The 22099-nt window shown below is 48.5% G+C and overlaps 1 protein-coding gene across 1 annotated transcript; it reads left to right on the forward strand.

Annotated features, from left to right (window-relative positions):
- The first annotated feature begins 6509 nt into the window (after positions 1 to 6509).
- On the forward strand, positions 6510 to 13059 carry LOC135916323 (uncharacterized). Its single transcript, XM_065449656.2, has 2 exons — positions 6510 to 6848; positions 11298 to 13059. The coding sequence occupies exons 1-2, from the start codon at positions 6552 to 6554 to the stop codon at positions 11859 to 11861; spliced, it is 861 nt and encodes a 286-aa protein (XP_065305728.1). The 5' UTR covers positions 6510 to 6551; the 3' UTR covers positions 11862 to 13059.
- The last annotated feature ends 9040 nt before the right edge of the window (positions 13060 to 22099 follow it).

Consider the following 22099-nt stretch of genomic DNA (forward strand, 5'->3'; position numbering starts at 1 on the left):
AATCGCCACTCACAATCTTTAATGGAACCAAACAGAGCACTTATACAAATGGAGTCCTTGTGCCCGGTCTTATTCCTCGGTATGCGTAAGCGTCACAAGAGTACAGATACGTACAACTGCTTCTTTCCATTAAACAGTTGGGAGGAGCTGTTGTCTTTGTCCACCTTTCTTGTGCGTGTGGTTTTATATTTGGCTGAGTTACTTCTTCAGATATGTAGATCGACCTTGACATCATAACTAAGTGGCACTCGCACCAAGTTTCTCGGCCTTCTGTTATTCTTCTACGTAGGCGCAGGAATGAATGAATGAATAGAATTTATTGATAGGAAAGACAGAGAGGTCGACCTGAGCTAGTGCGCTCTAGTCTGCTACTCTGCACTGGGGAAGAGGGAAGGGGAGTGAAAGTATTGGGATGGATGATGATGATAAGAGAATTGGTGAGTGCTTATGTACATGAGACAGTTGCCTCACTAGAGCCGCTCGACGAGCTTGGTGTCCTGCGGCAACTTCAACAATACTTTTGTTGCACGCATTGAAATTGCAGTGTCAGGCCATGGGCCGAGGATAGCTTCCTCCGACAGTAGTTGTCTGCCAACGCTGGCTAGGAAATTGTCTAACGTCCTTCGCTCCAGCATATATGCTGGGCAGTCGCACAGTACGTGTTGCAGTGTTTCGGGCATCTGGCAGTGTACACAATCAGGGCTGTTCGATTGGCCGATGAGGCGCAGCAAGTTTCCTAATCGATGAGTGAGCATACCGGGCTGAGTGGCAGAATGTGGTCCCGTTTTGTTTCTGAGTGAGCTGCTACTACCTGATGACACATAAAGCTCCGGAAAAACGAAACCAACACTGGTTCGTAGAAGCCTTTATAGTAAAACTGCTATGTCCAGGAGATGCCCTTCTTTCGCTCGCACCAGCCGCCAATGATGCACCAGCACCCCGTTTCCAGTCTCTCTCCTCGTCGGCGTCTCCCGCAGAGACACACAGAGCAGGAGCCAAACAGAGAGCAACAAGCCATTTTGAAATAAACTCCATTCCATGTTCCGCACGCCTTTTATTGCGGCTACCGCGGACATAACAGTGGCGACGAGACACTGGATTTCAAGGTCACCTTGACCTGTACCTGTCCTACGGAATGGAAACGCACTAAGTGGGCCGACTACAGGAGTTTAATGGCGCATCGTGGACTTCGTGGTTCGGACGCCTCCAGTTTCACTTCGAGGCTAGAAACACCGCGGTCCCCAACAAGAAGAGGCCATACTTGCTGATGCTGCGCGGTGAGCAGACGTACGACACCATTTGCTCCTTGGTGCAGTCAACCATCCCAGCTGAAGTGGCCTATGACGACAATATTGCGGCACTTGAGAACCACAGCAAACTGAGATCATCCAAAGTTTTCAGCAGAGCTCACTTCCAGCGACGTGACCAGTTGGAGGGAGAGACGGTAAGCGTCTACGTCGCGGCGCTAAAGACTCTGGCCGCCGACTACAACCTCGGGACATCACGCACAACGGTTAGTTCACCAGCAGCTACCGGGGAGCAATCGGCGTCAGCAGCACCACCTGCCAACGCAACAATGCTTCCCTTGGACATCATGTTCCGTGACCGATTCGTATGCGGACTACGGGATGTCATCTTGCAAAAGAGACTGTTAGCGGAGGGTGATCTGACATTCACAAAGGCCTGCGACATCGCTGTGCGAGCTGACAGCGCTGGCCAACAGCAACGAGACAACCGCAAAAACATCGACTCGGTTCACCAGGCGACTCTCCAAGTTCGTCACGATCAGGCAAGTGCCGACCGATCTTCGAAGCCGCAACTCTGCTAGCGTTGCGATGAGCAAGCACAACCCCTAGCTATGCAGGCGCCGAGCTGCTACGTGCAATTCCTGCCACAAGCGCGGCCGCATTGAGAAGGCCTGCATCACGAAGGAAAAACAGGTGAAGGGGCCACCACAGCGACATAACAACGTGAACGCCGCAAAGACGTTAACGCAAGTTGAAACGCATGCAGTCCACCAGGATCAACAGCACTGTCCGACTTATATAACGTCGTCAACCTCTGCACGCGACCAGAGATCACGGTCAGCCTTACTGTCCATCGCCAGCCTGCACAATTTAAAGTTGATTCGGAAGAAACGTGCACGCTCATCAGCGAGAATATGTACCGAAACGCATGGCCACTTAACGCATAAGCACTTTTGAATGAACACACACACCTGAGAACACGGTCAGGACAAGACCTGCCACTTCTAGGTAGCGGCAACGTATAAGTAAGTTGCGTACAATGGCGCTATTGAAAAACAGCCTCTCGTGATTGTTAAGGGCACTGGATTCTGCCTATTGGGCAGAAACTGGTTCGACGTTCTCAAGACCGCAATCTGCGGCATCAACCAGGCAGGTGAAGAAAGTCTGATCGAGCAGGGCAAAAGCTGGTCGAGCGGCTGCAAAAGACGTACGAGGCGGTCTTCCCTGGGGAAAATCCTGGACATAACGGGCCACCCCTGGACCTCGAGTTTCCCCCGGGCGCCAGTCCGATGTTTCTCAAGTCCAGACCTATACCGCTTGCACTGCAAGCTGCCTAGAAGAGGCAGCTCGACAAACTGGAACAGCAGGGTATCGTTGAGCCTACGCAGCATTCAGACTGGGCCATACCACTGGTAGCAGTAAGGAAGAGAAACGTAAGCCTACGTCCGTGTGGGGACTACCGGTTCACCACAAACTTAGCAACAAAATCAACTTCACACCCGCTGTCAGCCACGCAGGAAGTCTTCAGTACACTACATGGAGAAAAGATTTTCAGCACCCTGGACCTAACCTAAGAGTACCAGCAGCTGAAGGTCAGCGAGAAAACTTCAGAAGTGCTCACTCTTAGCACCACTAGAGGACTGCACAGGGATAAGCGACTACCATTCGGAGTAGCGGCAGCTCGAGCAATTTTCCAAAAGTACACGGAATCCCATCGTCAACGAATCCCTGGCGTGTGTACGATGCAACCATCAGTAGCACAACAAGTGATGAACATGCAGCTGGGCTAGGGCTGGTTCTGGAAAAGCTTGGTAGCGCAAATCTCCACTTGAGCAGGAATAAGTGTTGCTTCGTTGTGCCCAAAGTGGAATTTTAGTTCACCTGATCGATGCCAAAGGCATTCACCCCACCAGCGACAAAGTGCGGGCCATAACAGAGGCACGCATGCGCGTACTGAGCGACTCATTTCGGAGAAGCAGCCAGACAACAGCGTGGGTGTTTTCGTGGCGAGCTCGCCCGGTCGTGCACACAGTCACACGTAACAATCGCAACAGCTGGTGGGTGCGCGTTAGACCAAGGTAAATATACCTGGCAGCGAAGCTTCCATAGGAGCCCATACGTTCAAAACATGAGTGTCCATCGGCTTTTCATGGGGCTTAGCGCCATCTGTATGTGGTGGGAAAACTTCCGGCGGACGAAAAAATAATGTGACGCCACGTCCGTCAAAAGCAGAAGTGAAGTCATTTTGTTTGTGAAGGCGCGAAATTTGTTTTGTTGGCCTGCTTTTGGAGCTATATATTCAAATGCCCTGCCATTCGACTTGATAGGCGTTTGGAGCTTTAAGCGCGGAAAGCGATACAGGAAAGGCCAGCCGTACGGTTTTCGAAATGACACCCCTGCACAGAACATACTTTCTTTGGAAGTCGACGAAAGCTTTAGGTGTAGAGTGCTGATCCTATCGTTGGACTTCAAGCCCGTCGGCCGGCGCAGTCACACGAAAACAACTACACTGGCGGTCGTAACTCGCTCCTTTTGAATGAACAGATTAAGAAGCGATGAAGCTCCCCACGTCACTAAAATTCAGACAAACTTCGACAATACAAGAGAGCACAAACTGAGGGGGGCGTATTTCAACAGGCGAACTTTACGACCGCGCCTTTCTGCGCATTTCGAAACGTGCATTGCATTGCGAGTGATCGTGGCGTCAACGCTCCCTCTAACAGTGGGCGCTGAAAATAAATGCATTTATTAAAATAATAAAATGGAATAAACTTCTATTGTCTTAACTCGTCACGAATATATAACATAGACAAGGGATTTTATTTTCGTTGAATGAATGTAACTGCGTCTCGCTTGTATTAAAATAAGCACCTTTTTCTTTCCCAAAGTTTGTTCCCTCCAAACATAGTCGCGCTTCAATCGCTGATCCCATAACCTCCCTTGCTGATGTCGGTGACAATCTGTACTGAACCGCTTCTCGCCCGAAGCTTCGTGACCCATTTGGATCGACCTTGGCTAGACCGTCACCGCAAGTGCGCCGCGCAGCGAGATGGTGAGATCAAAAGAAAACGAAGGTGGGGACTGTGACGTGTACGTAAGGCGATCTTCCGGCTCAGGTTGGGAGAACGAAGGGAGTAACTTTGTTCGCGCAGTTCAACTTTAAGAGCGCGCGTTTCTGCACCCTACAAAATCTGCGTTTCATTGGGATTGATAGCAAGGCGAGAAGCCTTTTTCATAGCGGGCGCTGCAAAAAGTTGCCGATTTCGGTAATGATAAAGTGATATGGAGTTGTATTTTTTTCCTCATGACATAGATATAAAATTGATCAGGAATTACATTTTCGTTTAATGAAAACAAGTTGCGTCTTGGTCTTAATAATAAAAAAAATTACCCAACAATGTTTGTTTCCTCCTCACGTAGTCACGCTTCAATCGCTGCTCCCGTACCCGCCCTCACTAATTTCGGGCTCTGGAAGCGTTTTCGACAGAAACTTCGCGACCCATTTTAATCGACCTTCGGTACCACTTTGAGGACGCGGACGGCTTTCGTTCGCCGCTATGGCGTAGCATGTATTTCTGGCCAAGTGCAGCGAAGCGACTCGTTTCGAAGCGCGGGGATAGGAGCTTATGCAAATACTGTGACGTAGCAGTTGTCACAACGTTTATTCCCAGTCGAAGATGCGGCGAACCGATCACGTCCACAGCACGGATCACACTCCACAGCCAGCCCCACAAGCGATGATGAAGAAGTACCCCATATAAACCCCACATGATGATGATCATGTACAGATGACAAAGAATAGCTTATAAATGGCCACACTAATGTCCCCTCGCACGAGAGCGGCCATCCTGGCCGCAATTCAAAGGGGCGGCGAACGCCTCGTGAAAGGCTTCATACGGGAAACGTGGACAACTTGAGTGGCGCGGCAGCGCCGGTCATTTGGAACAATGACTAGTACCACGCGATAGTTAACCGGAGGAGTCTGCTCCAAGACTTTGTAGGGGCCGATGAGCCGAAGTTGTAACTTGTCACACAAGCCAGGAGTACGAACTGGTGTCCGGAGTAGTACTTCGTCGCCAGGGCGGAAGCACACGAGGCGATGAGAGGCGTCGTAATGCTGGTTGCGGTCCTGTTGCCGTGCTTCGGTGTTGATGCGGACGAGCTGGCGACAACGCAGAATGCGGGACACATATTCTTCACAGGAGGATGGACATTGACTGACAGTTGGCGCGAAGAAAGAGACGTCAAGACAGGAACTGGGTGAACGATCATAGACAAGGTAGAATGGCGAGAAACCGGTCGTGCGTGGAACGGCGGTGTTATACGCAATACAACTTTGGCTGCCCCAGACCGATGAATAATGACAGCTTGTTATTGCGAATTGGCAGTCTTGTATGCTTCTTATTACAGAACTCTGTATTGGCTGATGTAATCCCGTAAGAAGGGAAGTTCAGAACGGGTTCTCACGTAGTGCGCATTTCCGTCGGCCACGTACCAACGCACTAAAGGGTAACAACGCTTGCCGCAAGGCTAATTGGTGCGTGTTATAGAGTAAAATTAAGAGAGCGCGAACACGGACACGTACAGGACTGAACTCCATGGTAGTACCTAGGCGCAGTTTCTATATTTCATTCTCCCAACACGTACAACTGCACCAGCGCCGCAAAACGGAGGCGCAGACAAGGGACAGCTGCGCCGTTGACAAGACGGGAATACGCGGTCAGATGAGCGCTAGCGTCATTCCGCGTCCCTTATAGATCCATGGGGGGTTCCATTGCTCAGCCAAGTGTTTCGTGACCACATCATCTGATGCCTGGAGGGTAGGCGGGTGCTAAACAAGTCCACCTGTTTGCGACAGACAGAGAACAGGCACCGAACTGTTTCTATGCGCGCGAAAGATCTGTATCAGATGAAGTTTTCTGCTCTGATGTCAAATAAGTAAGGAGGCGAGGACTACCGTATGCGATAGAAGGAAGTTATTCCGTGGCTCTAAGGTGTTCTGATAGGCGAAGTCGCAATGGTATCTCTCAAAAACATCCCTTGAGGACCCATGTCCGATGCAACAGATAAGTGCAAAGTTTGCTTTCGTGATACGTTCCCGTCAGAGCGCGCACAACCTGAAACGCGGGCGTGCGGGAGGGAGGGGGCGCCTATTCTGTGCGGCGGCGTTGTTCGCCGCTATCGGCGGCGCCTCTCATGTGCCTGCGTCACCCGACTACGTTATCGCGAGTCACGTGACAGTGGGCAGCGGAAGAAGCGCCCACCTCCTGTGTGGGGCCCCGCCATTCTCTCTCCGCTGTTGCCATGCCTGATCACGGTCGGCGAGCTCTGCACCGAGTGTGTGACTCGGTAAGCGGCGTCAACTGGCGCCCGACTCGGTTCGTCGACGAGTTGATGCTGACTCGTTACGCCTGCTGCGTGTGCCACGTGATTCCGAGTACGACGGTTGTACTGCCTTGTTGTCACGCCCTGTGCGAGCAGTGCCAGCGAGGCTCCCTCGTTAAAGATGGCGGATGCGTCTGCCCCCTCGACGGAGAACCCTTCTGCGAGGACGAGTGCCAGAAGCAGCAGCTCCCAGAAAGGAAGAAGCAGAACCTGAAGGTCTGTATCTAATATGTGTCGCACTCCAACAGCGAGGAAAGTCGTAACGTTAGGTTGAATATATCCTTGCCTTCTCGTTCTTCATCTCCCTTTGATATGACGCTTTTAGTTGGCGTTGTATTCAAGAGAGCTGTCTGTGGGTGCCGCTGCAATCCGACAGAAGTTAAAAAAAGTTGCGCAGGAACTCCTCTGGTAGTTGCCTACATATGCGTGAGCATCGTGCCACCTGCTCATCAACACGCAGCCTGGTGTTATTCTCTGTGTTATGGAACTTGATCCGACCAGTAAAAACCCTTATCAGCCCTCATCGGTCGTTCGCTTATGTTCAATAGCGAACGTCGTAAGGCGGGTTTAATTAAGATAGTTCATTACGGCACTCGAACCCACTACCATTCGTGTTAATTATTGTGGCGTTAGTTAGGCAGGTAATTGAGATCGACTTAAAGCGTTCGAACACTCCAACTTTGGTCGGAATTGAACCCACCACCTTTGGCATTAAGGGGAATTACGGTTAATTTAGCGAAGTTCTTCCGAAACCACTACTACATTTGCTGAGTGGGGTGTGCAATATTCTTTTTTGTGCCCTCGGCGCCTTGTTCTTGTTGACGCTGGTTATTGCGCGCTTCTATTTCCTGCGCTTGTTCTGCGTTGCGGCCTTCCGTGTTTCCTCTTGTTGATTGAGCTCGTGAACGTCCTCCTGTAGGTACCCGATCTGCGCAGAGTTGTTGAGTTGTTGCTGGTGTTTTCTGTATTGACACTGTTATTCTGCATTTCAGCATTTCTGTTCTTCATTGAGCGGCTCGGCCATCTTGGCACCATTTGGGTAAATGCGAAGGCTTCGTGGCGATATGAAGTATGAAGTGCTGCAGCCCGATACTTGCTCATGTCCATGTAGGCCGGTGTCATTATCAATCTTATTGTGCATGACCCGACTCTTGTTACATTATGCAGTGCTTCACTTATGGTTCGTATGCTATTTAGAGATTGTATGCTGTTCCGTGCGTTGTACGGTTGATTTAAATGGACATGCCTGCTTACGGGGCCTGCGCCGTTGCGTTCGTCTTACGTGACGTACAGGTTCCTCCTTGGGTAAGCATAAAAATGCTTTCACATTGAAAGGTCCCGTAGAACCGAAAATAAACCATCTGTCGGCAATATGTGGTGCGAAAATTCATCTTTGTTTGGCTTAGTTTTCATATTATTTAGTTTCGTTTTCTCTGTCAAGGTATCAATTTGGCCTCGGCACTGCTGTTGCGGGTCGCATGAAGTCAATTTCGAAACTATGTATAGCAACGCATAATAGCGTTTGACGGTAATCACTTTTGTACACACGCTCCATGCACATGCAGAAACACGAAGATCGGCTACGCTATGCGTGTGGCTACCCCTCTCTTGGCGGTGCTCGCAACCACTGTTGAGCACTACGGAGTCTGCCAAGCTGCTATCGTTGTTAGTAATAGAAGCGGTTGTAGTTTCGTTTGTTGGCTGAGAAGAGAAGCAATATCTCGCTAAATATTTTGCGCAGTAAGTCCCGCACTCCTTCCTGCTATATCGACAGCATAAAACATTAGCAGATGCGCATGGGTCAATCTATCTCTTGAGAAGAAGCAAGGCTTATTCAAAGACAGATCTATTGCTAGTCGTCTTGGATTGTTTGTTGAAACGGCGCTCGTGGATAGTGAAGTGCAGAGACGACTCTTGCCTCCTTCCTCTACCTTACCCCTCCTTTTGTTATTACCGCCTTGTTTCATTTAATTTAGTTCTCTTTCCGTGCTACATTGTGGATAATTGGCATAGTGGGGTGTTTGCCACTGACTTCCGTCAGCCAATCGTAGCGACGGGGGTGAAGCCCTGCTCTACACGCGAAGCTTTCTTACTTGCAATCACTTGCAACCACGCATAGAAAAGCAGTGTTGCAATTTCCCCAGATATTACGCTATATACAGCGTATTTAGGGCTTAGGGCTGCAAGTGGTACTTTTTGCGAATATCTGTCTTTGAAGGAATTTCAGTACATCTAGTGGTCGTAGAAACTCTCACTCAGCAACCACTGGTGTAGATGTTAAAACTTGGTATAATAAAGCGGTAACGTACATTCAAGCAAATCTGCAGCTACTAAACACCCCATTTCATTATTGAAATTCAACAGGACTGGGCTGTTAGAATTTCAAAGGAAGAAGTACAGATTCGAGCTCATTTCGCACTTACTTGATAATAAGCTGGCCTCATATGTTTATTTATTCGTATCTCCCGTTATAGCCTCACATACTAGGCAGCACAACCCTGATTCGTTTATGCAATGTTTTCCAAGAAGTGATACGTGTAAGTTTTCTTTTTCGCGATACATAGCGGAATGGAATTAGCCGATGTGTTGCCTCATCACCGGTGGCAAATTTGTATTCATTTTTATTTATTGCAGTTATGCAGTTTTTGTAAATACCCACGCTGCCTCCCTTGCCAGCGCGAGAAGACTAGGCGCGCCCTCCCCGCTTTCCTTCCTTGCGAGCCCGAGAAGTCCCGCGCAAGCCTTCGCTCGCTCCAAAGCACGCAGCGCGTGGCCGCGTTGTTATCACACCATGACTTCAGAAAGCACGTGACGGTGACGCCGACGGAGGAAATCCGCCTGGAGTGTCCATATAATTTGTCATCATCTTCATCAGGTTGGTTACGCCCACTGCAGGGCAAAGGCCTCTCCCATGCTTCTCCAACTACCCCGGTCATGTACTGATTGTGGCCATGTTGTCCCTACAGACTTCATAATCTCATCCGCCCGTCTAACTTTCTGCCGCTCCCTGCTACGCTTCCCTTCCCTTGGAATACAGTCCGTAACCCTTAATGACCATCGGTTATCTTCCCTCCTCATTACATGTCCTGCCCACGCCCATTACCACTGAGATGTCATTAACTATTCTTTTTTAGATCACCCAATATGCTCTGTTATTGTCCCTTAACGTTACACCCATCGTTCTTCTTTCCATAGCCCGTTGCGTCGTCCTCAATTTAAGAAGCAGGTTTCTGCCCTGTATGTGAGTACTGGTGAGACACAGCTTTTATACACTTTTCTCTTGAGGGATAACGGCAACCTACTGTTCATGATCTGAGAATGCCTGGCAAACGCACCCCAAGCACTTCTTATTCTTCTGATTATTTCAGTCTCATAATCCGGATCCGCGGCCACTAGTTGTCCTAAGTAGATGAACTGCCTTACCACTTCTACTGCCTTGCTACCTATTGTAAATTGTTGTTCTCTTCCGAGACTCTTAAACATTACTTTAGTTTTCTGCAGCCAGAAGGGTGGGTCTGCAGCCTGCACACCCACCCTTCTGCATTGCCTCTCGAGGTCACTGAGCATGCATTGCAATTGGTCCCCTGAGTTTCTAAGCAAGGCGATATCATCAGCGAATCGCCAATTACTAAGGTATTTTCCATTGCCTCTTATCCCCAATTCTTCCCAATCCAAGTTTCTGAATGGCTCTTGTAAATACGCCGTGAATAGCATTGGAGAGATCGTATGTCCCTGCCTGACGCCTTTCTTTATTGGGATTTTGTTGCTTTCTTTTTGTAAAACTACGGTGGCTGTAGAGCCGCTATAGATATCTTTCAGTTTTTTTTACATACGGCTCGTCTACACCCTGACTCCGTAATGCCTCCATCACTGCTGCTCCTATATAAATACAACCGCCTATAATTTATATCGCAATAATAATCAAACAAAGGCACATATGTATGTGAAACAAAAGTATTGCCGTATAATTAGATACCGCGGTTGTCCTGCCTATAGTGCAACAAAAGGCAGCTAACTGTATCAGGTATTACGGATGAGCTTTAAACAATAAATGGCTAATTTTTCATTAAAATAAAACTGCCCAAAGTTATCTCCTCAACAACTTTTAAAGCCTGTTTGCAAACAAGCTTCTCAAAAACGTATGGGTACTCTGGGATTAGCTTCCCAAACACGCCGAATAAATGGTTTCCGAAGAGATTAGAAGTCATGGGGGAAGAGAAAACTTTTGAAATGGACTTGTGTGGCATCTACAGATTTAAATGGGCTCTTTGCAAGAAAACCAACGCTGGCTTTAACGTGAAATATAATACTGCGACGTGACTACACTATTAAAAACACTAAATGAGGCAATGCGAGAAAAAATCACAAATTATCATGCAGGCTTTCGCCGCAACATTAGTGATTGTAGGGCCGTTACCTTTACATGCACGGCTTATAACTCACTTTTCATCGATCATAGCGCCCGTGTCATGTGGACACAATCACGTGTCTTTCCTGTAATCCGACGATTATCCTGAGATGCTTGCGATACGAAGCGCTTCTTGTCCTTCATTTCGCTCACAATGTATGTGAGACAGGTCAGCATAATTGCCGTAACAGTATGCCAGAGAATGGAGTTTAACATCAGGTTGCCCTTTCTGTTTTTCATTTTCTTGTTCGTTCAAGGCTTACTGCTGGAACGAAGCCCAAGGCTGCGATTTCGTCGGCCCCCTGGCGGACGTTTTGCGACACTTCGAGGCAGAGTGCACCTTCCACACCTTCCCGTGTCTAGGGTGCGGCGAGAACGTCCCGAATGCTCAGCTAGCAGCCCACTACATCGGCGGGTGCAGCAACGGTTCCTCGCCTGGTGGCGCCGCCGTCGTTACCGATGACGTAGCTGCGGCTCGACGAGACGTCGAGAAGCCACGGAAGAACACCTACGAAGACGACATCTCGACGCTTCAGAGCCAGGTGAACGAGCTCACGCAAGCTGCCAGAATCCAAGGCGCTCCTCCGCTGGAGGGGTTGAACGCCGCACTGGCGGCAAGCCTCCAGTCCCTGAATGCCAGTGTTGCGATGGCCGCCGAGAAATTGTCCGAGACAATTCGCGACGCCTCGCAGGCACATCAGCGCATGCTATCTCGGAATGCAGAGGAAAGCTCATTGGCAAGAGAAAGTGAGGCGATCCGTAGAGCATTGTGTTCTGATGCGGAGACAGCATGGCGGGAGGAAACGGGAGACATCCTTTGAAATTTGGAAATATGTGCCAGAGAATCAGTGTCCTGTCTTCAACGCATGTATCTTACGCTAAGAAAAAATTCATCCGAGCTTTTCCCAACAGTTCAGGTGTTTCCAGTGCCACCGAGAATCGAAGACTCGACTGCAGGAATGGGCGACTCATCCTCGCCAAGCTGCGCAGAAGTAAAAGAAGCAGCTTATCTCGTGTTCGTATCAAACCCCGAAAAATTGCGTAACCTTCAAGGGCCTTCTTATGCAGAGGCTAGCTTCCACCGACGAGGCGCGTGGTGCAGAGTTCTTTTTGGTGCATCGTTTGATAGTCATTGCAGATGGGGACTCGAATTCTATTGGAGTAGTGAGCAGATAACTATCGGCAATGTACCGCGCGTCGTTAGGGTGTCTATATTACACAAGGGTAGTCACATTGATTTACCGGTGGTGGAAGAACTTAATCCCTTACGACAGACTGCGTACCCCGACAAGGGATGGGATATGTACGAACTTGAACAGCAACTGAGACTTGAAATCATCGTACGTGACTGACAATAGCGCGCGACTCATTTCGTCACTCGTGAAACGTTTTACAGCTTTGTCCATTCCGGGACTCCAAGCCAGCAAGCACCAACATCGTGTTGTATGCTGAAGCAGGTGCTTACACTCATTTTCGGGAGTAAAAGCCCTTGGTCATCTCTTTATTCTTGTACGCAAATACGAAGAGAAAACTTCACAAAGGGGGTGGGATGGTAAGTGTCCACTCTGTGAACTGTTCATTTCGGCGGCTGCTGATTGTGTGGAGCTGTATTAGTGCGGAGGAGAGTGACTGCGGGCGTCTGCGTCGTTCATGCTTCTGCCCCATTTCAGCCAATCACCACTTGAGCAGCAGACGAAATGTCTATTCAGTAAATGTCCACTAAGTGGACATTTACTGAATAGCCCCCAGATGATTAGTAAGTGCCGGACTCTACATCTACATCTGCTACATGTACATGTTTAGCGTTCGAATAACATGAGTTAGACTTGAATTAAGGAAGCTTGTAATACACTACAAGGCCGGCTGTTCCAGATTGTGTTCTTGAATGACATTTGTGGCACTTAATGAGCTTGGTATCAACTCATTGTAAAGAATGATGCAAAAATAATGTAACTTCAGGAAACCTGCTGCGATGGTGGCAGGGGAACTTGGCCAATAAATTTCTGTGAATAAATTGTACCTGTTGTGTGATTGTATTATGTATTGATGACACACTTCTCAGCTGTTTTTTCAGAAAGTCATTGTATTCTTCTAATCTTGGACTCCATTATATCTAGTGCGCGTAGAACTAGCTGTCGGAATCAAAACGCCTGTGGTCGTTGGCGGAAAGCAAGCGGCAGGCCTTGCTTTTCGATTACATTTGAAAGGATTGGTAGAATTGGCAAAGGAAGGTTTCAAAGCGAAGCATCAATGGCGTGAACTATATGAAATCCTAGGTGGAGTCACCGGCTTCACAGGTTACAGCGTTTGAGTGAGTGAGTGAATAAACTTTTATTTGGTCCAGCAAAGCGCGATAAAACGCACACCCGGCTAATCGCACGACGGGGCTGACAGATCAAGTCTGCCGGCCCGATCGCGGGCGCGCTGGACGGCCAGGATTTGGTCCTCAACGACGGGACTTCGCAAGGGCGCGTCCCACTCTTCTTTGGTGAACTTCGGGCCCAGCGACCCGCACTCCCAGAGCATATGAGGCAACGGAGCTACCTCACCACAGGCCACGCAAGAACAATTCGGATAAATCTCGGGATATATGCTGTTAAGGGACGCCGGATTTGGGTACGAGTTTGTTTGCAGAAGTCTTAGTGTGACCGCCTGCGGCCTGCTTAGCTTGGAGTGAGGCGGGGGCAAAACCGTTCTAAGTAAAAGAATTTAGTGATTTCGTTGTGTGTGTGAGGAGCGTCTCTGTGGCCGGGGAGAGAGTCACCCGTTCCGAGGGCAGCGCGGTCGGTAAAGCCACGCGCAGCCTGATGGGCAGACTCATTGAGGTTCAGAGGAACCCCCTCAATCGCCCTGACGTGTGCAGGAAACCAAAGGATCGAGTGCAAGGATGTGTTGCCGTGTTTGGCGCCTTTGAGAATTTGAAGTACCTGCCGGGCTACCCAGCCTTTCTGGAATGCCCTGATGGCGGATTTCGAATCGCTATACACCCTGTCTCTCCGACCGTCTTGCATGGCGAGTGCAATTGCCACTTGCTCGGCCACCTCTGGGTTCGTCGTCCGGACGGAAGCACAGTTGATGACTTTGCCCAGCGTGTCAACGACGGAAACCGCAAAAGCCTTGCCGTCTCGGTATGCAGCTGCGTCCACGAAGCTTGCTGCGATTTTGTCCTTGTTTATTTGCTTTAGTATATTCAATGCTCTTGCCTTGCGACGACCTGCGTTGTGAACGGGACGAACGTTGCGTGGCAAAGGGGCGACCATGATCTTCTCCCCTATTTCTCTGGGGATTTGGGTGTCTTCAGCCAAGTTTTTGGTTGGTGCGAGTCCGATCTCCTCGAGGATACGCCTGCCGGCCGGCGTGGTGGACAGCCGAGTTAGCTGGGCCCGTTCCTGAGCTTCGGTTATCTCCTCCATGGTGTTGTGTAGGCCGAGCCGAAGGAGATCCTCTGTATGCGTTCTGACGGGCAGCCCGAGGGCTCTCTTGAAGAATTTTCTGATGAAGGCATTAAGCTTTTCCCGCTCGGCACTGAGCCAGTTGTGCATGGCCACCGTGTAGGTGAAGTGACACAGCACAAAGGCGTTGATGAGCCGAAGCAGGTTGACCTCCTTGAGGCCACGATGTCTCTTCGTGACCTTCGGACGAGGCGAAAAGCATTGTCGGTTCTCGCAATTACCTTTCTAGTTTTCGCAGTGCCGTTGCCGCCGCGTGATTCTATGAACATACCCAAGACTCTGATGGTGTCGACCCTGGGTATCGGGTCACCGCCCCGAGTGAACAGGTGAATGTTACTTTCCGAGACGGGTTTCCAGCCCTTGGGTCTGCGGCCTTTAGCAGAAGCTCAGATTTGGTCGGGGAGCATCTGAGTCCGGTGAGTAGCAGGTACTGCTGCGTGACGTCTACCGCCTCTTGCATGGCGCTTTCCACTTGCCCTTCGCTACCGCCGGTGCACCAGATGGTGATGTCGTCTGCGTAGATGGTGTGTTTGATACCTTCAACTTGGGCCAGATTCCTCAAGAGGTCGATCATGTAAATGTTGAAGAGAGCAGGCGAAATGACTGAGCCTTGCGGCGTGCCCCGTGGGCACAAGAGCACCTCGTCGGAGACAAAGTCGCCGATCCGCAGCATCGCTTTCCTCCCCGTCAGGAACGAACGGACGTAGTTATATAGTCTGGGGCCCAGCTCGAGGTCTGCCATGGAGGCCAGAATGTATTCGTGGAGAACGTTGTCAAACGCTTTCTCGAGGTCGAGTCTGAGCAGGGCACTGGTGTCTCTGGTGCTGCCATCGATGATTTGATGTTTGATCATCTTCATGGCGTCCTGCGACGAGATGCCGGCCCGAAAACCAATCATGTTGTGAATATAGATGTTGTTCTCTTCGAGATATCTGTTTAGTCTGTTGAGGACGACGTGCTCCGCCACATTCCCAACGCAGGAGGTGAGAGAGATCGGTCGGAGGTTGTCCACGTTCGGAGACTTGCCGGGTTTGGGGATCAGAACGACGTTGGCGGTCTTCCATTGCTCTGGGACGCTGCCGTTTTTCCACGTCTCGTTGATCTTCTCGGTGAGGTATGCGATCGAACCGTCGTCAAAGTTCCGCAGCATCTTGTTGGTGATTCTGTCGGCAGCTGCCGCACACTTCCCCTTGAGCGCGAAAATGGCTTGCCTAATTTCCCCCACGGTGAAGTCTTCGTCCAATTCCGGACGGGCTGGGCCGAGGTAGTCGGGAAACCGGTCTTCCTCATCTCCGTGCTGTCACACGGCATTGTGTCAATTGAGTCATGCGGTAGGGAGTAGAAAAATACGAGCTTTTTCTTAATGTCAACGAAGAGCTCGCGTAAAAAGGGCACATATGTAACGCACAGCCGTGAGCTCCGAATTCGCACTGTGTACAAAAAAATTCGTGCATAATTCTGACGGAATAGCCAAATATATATATATATATATATATATATATATATATATATATATATATATATATATATATATATATATATATATATATAGCGCTGCCTATGAGCACCTCACCATGTGATATGTTTTCAGTTCAGCGATGGTATCTTTAAAGCACCCAAGGTTTTCAACGACGGCAGCTATCTTCATGGAAAGAAATCGTTTGGATACTCCTCTCTGAGCTCCATAATTTCTGCATAAAATTACTCCTTTCCCTGCGAGTTTGTCAGCACAATAAATGGATTTCTCCAACGAACAACTTATGGTAATTCGCTGCAAAAATACTTCAAATTGGTTAAAGAAAATACTCTAGATAACTCTTGCTAGGTTGCTGCAACCCTTGCAGTGAAGTCGGCTTCGTCATTATTGCAGCCAAAGGCACTGCGAGCCTCTAGATAGCTTCTAACTATTCACATGCAGGAAGCGGATGAGTGTCGGAACCACGACAGTGGAAAGGCTGCTGATAAGAGCATAGTGTCGTGAGTGACCATTGCAGTAATAAGAGCAAATTACGGTTTATAATGGATTCCAAACAAAGGAAACGAGGCCAGGTGGCAGCAAAGATATACGCAAGTGTGAAACTGCATAAAAGTGAACATTCTGACGCGAAAACGAAGCCTATGCTTTGACAAACCAACTATCTCAGAGTCGAACACATGCCCGCAAGATCCGCCCGCGCTGTTTTGGATCCATTCGCTAAGACAAGCTAGCCTTCGCTTGCATGAGAAACCCGAATGCCTCGCCACTAGTTCGCTTCACTTGTTTCTAACTGTAAAGAAATAAAAACAATTCAGTGCCTTTCCACTCTTCCGACCCCTAATGGCGAAGCGCACCTCTGCCGCGGGTCGCCCCGGCATTGCACTGTCCTCGGAATCTGCCCACGTATGGGAGTGCTTAACGCATGTTTCACCTCGCCGCGGCTCGGCACGGTATTGCATTAACTTTGGGATAGGCCCACGTATGTGGAGTGCTTAACGCCTGCTTCACCTCGGCCGCGGGTCGGACCGGTATTGCATTAACATCGGGATCGGCCCATGTATGCGGAGTGTTAAAGCCTGCTTCATCTTCACCGTGCATCGGCCCGTGATTGCACTGTCTTCGGGATCGGCCAACGTATGGGAGTGCTTGACGCATGTTTCACCTCCGCCGCGGGTCGGCCCAGTATTTTTTTTTTCATTTTTCAATTTCATTTTCATTTTATTTCCTTCAAGACCCCCTAGTAGGGGTCTTGAAGGGGTGGGAATACAACTTATACAAACAAGTGTTATAATGCATTCAATTCTGTAGAGAAAAAGTTGTTACATCTTGAACGAATTGAGAAGAGCAGGTGATGGCAGCGATTTGATGAGGAAGGCCATTCCAGTCTTTAGATGCTCGGTAGAAAAATGAGGCTGAAAATGTATTTGTGCGTGAATGTGGTTGTGCTACCTGCTGGGGATGGCCAATGCGTCGTGACCGGTGCGTTGGAAGAGCAATGTATGGTGGGCGATTAAGCGTCGAATAGTAGAACCTGTGGAAGAGGGAAAGGGTGGCAATGCGGCGACGAAGGGATAGAAGCGATAAGGAAGATTATTTTTTTAAAGATGACATGCTGACGTTGTAAGAGTATGTGGAATGAATATACCTGGTGGCGCAATTTTGAACTGCCTCGAGGGCATTGACGAGATATTCGTGATGCGGATCCCAGATGGCAGATGCGTATTCGAGTTTCGTTCTTACCAATGATGTATATGCCAACAGTTTTGCATGCAATGGAGCGAGGCGAAAGTGACGTCTTAGAAATCCCAATGTTTTGTTAGCCGATAAAATAACATTAGTAACATGCGCATTCCAGGTTAGATCATTAGTCAAGGTGATACCTAGGCACTTGTAGGATTCCACTGATTCCCCGGTGACGTCACAAATCCGATAAGAAAACTGAAGAGGATGGTGACGACGGGTAAATGAGACAAGTTTACATTTATTAGAGTTGAGTGCCATCAGCTAAACATCACACCATTCTTGTACACGGTTAAGGTCAGATTGAAAAGTGATTTGGTCAGTGATGGCATTGACTGCGCGGTAAATAACACAGTCATTGGCACACATACAGATATGGCAGGACACATGCAAGGGTAAGTCGTTAATGTAAATTAAGAAAAGAAAGGGGCCAAGGACTGACCCCTGTGGTACGCCTGATGTGACGAGTGTAATGTTTGAAGCATGGTTATTAAATGAGGCATACGGTGAGCGGTTAGTTAAAAATTGCTCAAGCCATTTTAGGATATCAGGATGCAAATTCAAACGAGAAAACTTTAGTAATAGGCATTGGTGAGCTATTTTGTAAAACGCTTTCGCGTAATCCAAAAATATGGTGTCTGTTTGTATGTTACGGTCAAGATTAGCATGAACGTCATGAAATAGTGCAAGCTGGGTCTCGCAAGAACGGACCTAAGGAAGCCGTGCTGTGAAGGATGAAAGAACTTGTTAGCGTCTAGAAAGTTCATAATATGAGAGTAGATCACATGCTCCATGATCTTGCAGGGAACACTTGTCAATGAGATGGGGAAAATTTAGGGGAGAATTTTTGTTGCCCGATTTCTAGACTTGTGTAACCTTCCCTATCTTCCACTCGTCTGGCATAGTGCCTGTGGAAAGCGACTGTGAAAATAATAAATAGAGAAACTCCACAGAAATGTACTTCGTGTTTTTTAGTAGTTTAGAGTTCATGTCATCGGTGCCAGATGATAAAGACGACCTAATATTTTCTATCACAAATAAGAACCCGCGTACTGTGACTGTGATGGTTGACATGTTGCATTGTATATTTGTGGTTGGTGAGGGAGGAAGTGTGTCCATTTTATTAGTAAAGACTGAAGAAAGTGCGTTGTTGAACATATTAGCGCATGTTAAAGCTGTCATCGATTCACCGAGCTCGTTAGTAAGATTATTGATACGCGCTTCCTTGGGGTTTATCACCTGTCAGAATTTGCTTGGATTAGTAAGTAAAATGTTTGGAAGGTCATAGTGAAAAAAGGCTTGCTTGGCATCGCGAATTCCGATTAAGTACGCAGCTTCAGCAGCGTAATATTTCTCCCACGCAACTGAGCTTGCCTTATCTTTAGCGTGGCGATAAAGGCGCTTTTTTATTTTCTAGTCGTTTTAAGGATCTAGTAAACGATGGTTTTTTTGTCGATTGGATCGAATGGTTATCCTGGTAATAAATTGGTTCTTTAGTTCACATTGTTTGTTTTTAAACAACAGCCAGTTATCATAAATCGAATGGTTGTTAAATTCATCTGCAAAGGTAGAAAAGAATGTGTTTAATTCAGTATTTATAGCCTCATAGTTACCTTTGTCATATAGACAAATTGTCTTCTCGTGCATGTCGCGGGGTGGGGGAGCGAAAGTGAAGGCAGCATGAATAACTTTGTGATCACTAATCTCACGAAGATATGTAAGGGATGTTAAGCTTTCATGATGACTGGTTAGTATAAGATCTAAAATATTGGCAGATGTCCCCGACACACGGGTTGGCTCCAGTGCTAGCTATGTTTAATTGTAATTTAAACACACTTCTATAATGTCGCTCGCTTCAGTTTGATTTGTTAGTAACGGAGTGCCATTGTGCCAGTTAATGTCGGGAAAATGTATCCAAAAAGGAGAATAATAGCATTGGGATGCTTTGAAGTTTTTTCATTTAATATGTTATTTAAGAGACTAGAAAGTCCGGTTGATGGTGAGGGGGTATATAACTAACGCCTAGCAGTACCATTTGTGAGGAACATGGACATTTGAACCACAGTGTTTCAAAGTGGCTGTCAATGTTAATTCGTGTGCACGGCAATTGTTGGTTCTCGGCAATCAGAACACCACCGCCACGCATGTCTCTCCGATCGCATCGATAAACGTCGAAGTTGGGAAGGTCGGCCAGGATTTCTGCGTCACTGATTTCTCTTGTAAGCCACGTTTCTGTTAGTATCAGTAAGTTACTGGTGGATGATGTCATCAGATTTGATACGTGTTCACGCTTTGGCAGAAGTCCACGAGTGTTCGTGAAAATTACTGAAAAAGACAGATTAATACGTGGGATATGGGAGGGCGAGTTCTTATATTCGTGGGATAATGCGACTGCTATGCTGTTTCTTTGACCGTCTGTGATGTCTCGTCAAATATGTAGCGTTTAGTACCTATGTGCAATGTTTTGTAACACAATGAAAAGCGAGCAGATTTTGCTCTCGCAAAAGCAACAAGGTACCTGCGGGCGTTCTGTACAGCCTTAGAAAAATCTTCGCCGACACTATGTTCAGTGCCTTTGAACTTACGGCCATTTGATAGGACTGTCTCTTCTGTCTTAATGTACGCAAATTTAACAATTATAGGGTGACGGCACCCGGCGGTATGCCTCCCGAGACGATGTGCTCGTTCAATTTCTTTAGTATCTATGTTAATGTTAAGGTGCTGAGAGCACAGCTGAGTTATGGCTTCTTCAGACTGGGCGAATGGTTCCGAGGGATTAGTATCAGGAACACCATAAAAGATTAGGTTATTTCTACGTGATCGGTTTTCAGCGTCCTCCATACGCCGTTCCAAGCAAGTGGCCAGGTCAGTAATTTTAGCAGTTTCGGCTTTTACGGCTTCAATTTCATTTCGCAACGGGATGATGCAACGCGATCATGATGCTAATGAGTATTGCATTAACTTCGGCATCGGCCCACGTATGCAAAGTGCTTAAAGCGTGCTTGACCTCGGCCGCGGGTCGGCCCAGTATTGCATTATTTCGGCCTAGCACTACGTATGCGGAGTGCTTAACGCCTGCTTCACCTTCACCGTGCGTCGGCCCGGAATTCCACTCTTCGGGATCGGCCAACTATGAGGAGTGCTTAACGCATGCTTCACATCCGCCGCGGGTCGGCCCAGTATTGCATTAACATGGGATCGGCCCACGTTTGCGGAGTGCTTAACGCCTGCGTTACCTTCGCCGCGGGTCGGCCCGGTATTGCATTAAGCGGGTGGCCAGCAAAGGCCGAGGGCTAAAGGAGAAAAATTTAATTAAACTAATACAGGCGTACATATTCAGCCGGGTGAGCTATGCAACGCCATATCTCGATTTGAAAGTGGTGGAAAGAGAAAAGATTGATTCTCTAATGAGAAAATGCGTAAAACGAGCGCTGGGACTGCCCATGTGTACATCAACAGAGAGACTGATGATTTTAGGAGTGCACAACACATGGGCAGAACTGGCGGAAGCGGTGCGAAGCTCTCAAATTGAGAGACATAGCACCACGAGGACAGGAAGAGCCATATTGGCCAAAGCTGGAATAAATCCGGACAGAGGCCCCACCGAAAAGGTGGAAGTATAGGGAAGTTAGAAAAAATCTGATTATACCGCCCCCCCCCCCCCCCTGCCAAAAAACATGCACCCGGAACATAGCAAAGACAGGAGGCATAAACGAGTCGAAGCAAATAAAATTAGATTCGGTAATATTTCGGAACATGAGGTGGCCTATGTAGACGCGGCGGGAGGTAGCGGCACTTTTACGGTGGCAACGGCCGTCAGCGGCCGGGGTATTCCCGTGACCGCTGTCACTCTGCGCGAGCGCAACATAGAAGTTGCCGAGGAAATAGCGATCGCATTAGCTTCCGCTGGAACGGACGCAAAATTTGTGGTCAGTGACAGCAAAACTGCCATACAAAATTTTAGCAAGGGAAGGATCTCGCCCTTAGCGGCCAGAATCCTAGGCCAGAGAAAGCTAGATAGAAAAATTCAAATAATTTGGATTCCGGCACACGAAGCAGTCCCCGGCAACGAGGCGGCCCACGAGCTGGCTCGAGATCTCTACCGCCGAGCCGCTACGGGGCCCCTCGATGACCGAGGGAGCGGAGAGCGCATGCTAAAATATGGGGAGATCACGCATCATTATAGATTGGCTCGTAGACTGGTATCCCCGCCAGACCCAAAATTAAACAACAAACAAGCAGTCGCGTGGAGATGACTACAAACTTTTACATATCCGCACCCGATTATGGCGAACCACATGTTCCCCGAGGCCAGGAGCGATATATGTAATCTTTGTGGGGCGAGAGGGACCCTCGACCACATATGGGAATGCCCGTACTCTCCCGGGGG

The sequence above is a fragment of the Dermacentor albipictus genome, unplaced genomic scaffold, assembly GCF_038994185.2.
Source record: "Dermacentor albipictus isolate Rhodes 1998 colony unplaced genomic scaffold, USDA_Dalb.pri_finalv2 scaffold_66, whole genome shotgun sequence".
Classification (NCBI taxonomy): Eukaryota; Metazoa; Arthropoda; class Arachnida; order Ixodida; family Ixodidae; genus Dermacentor; species Dermacentor albipictus.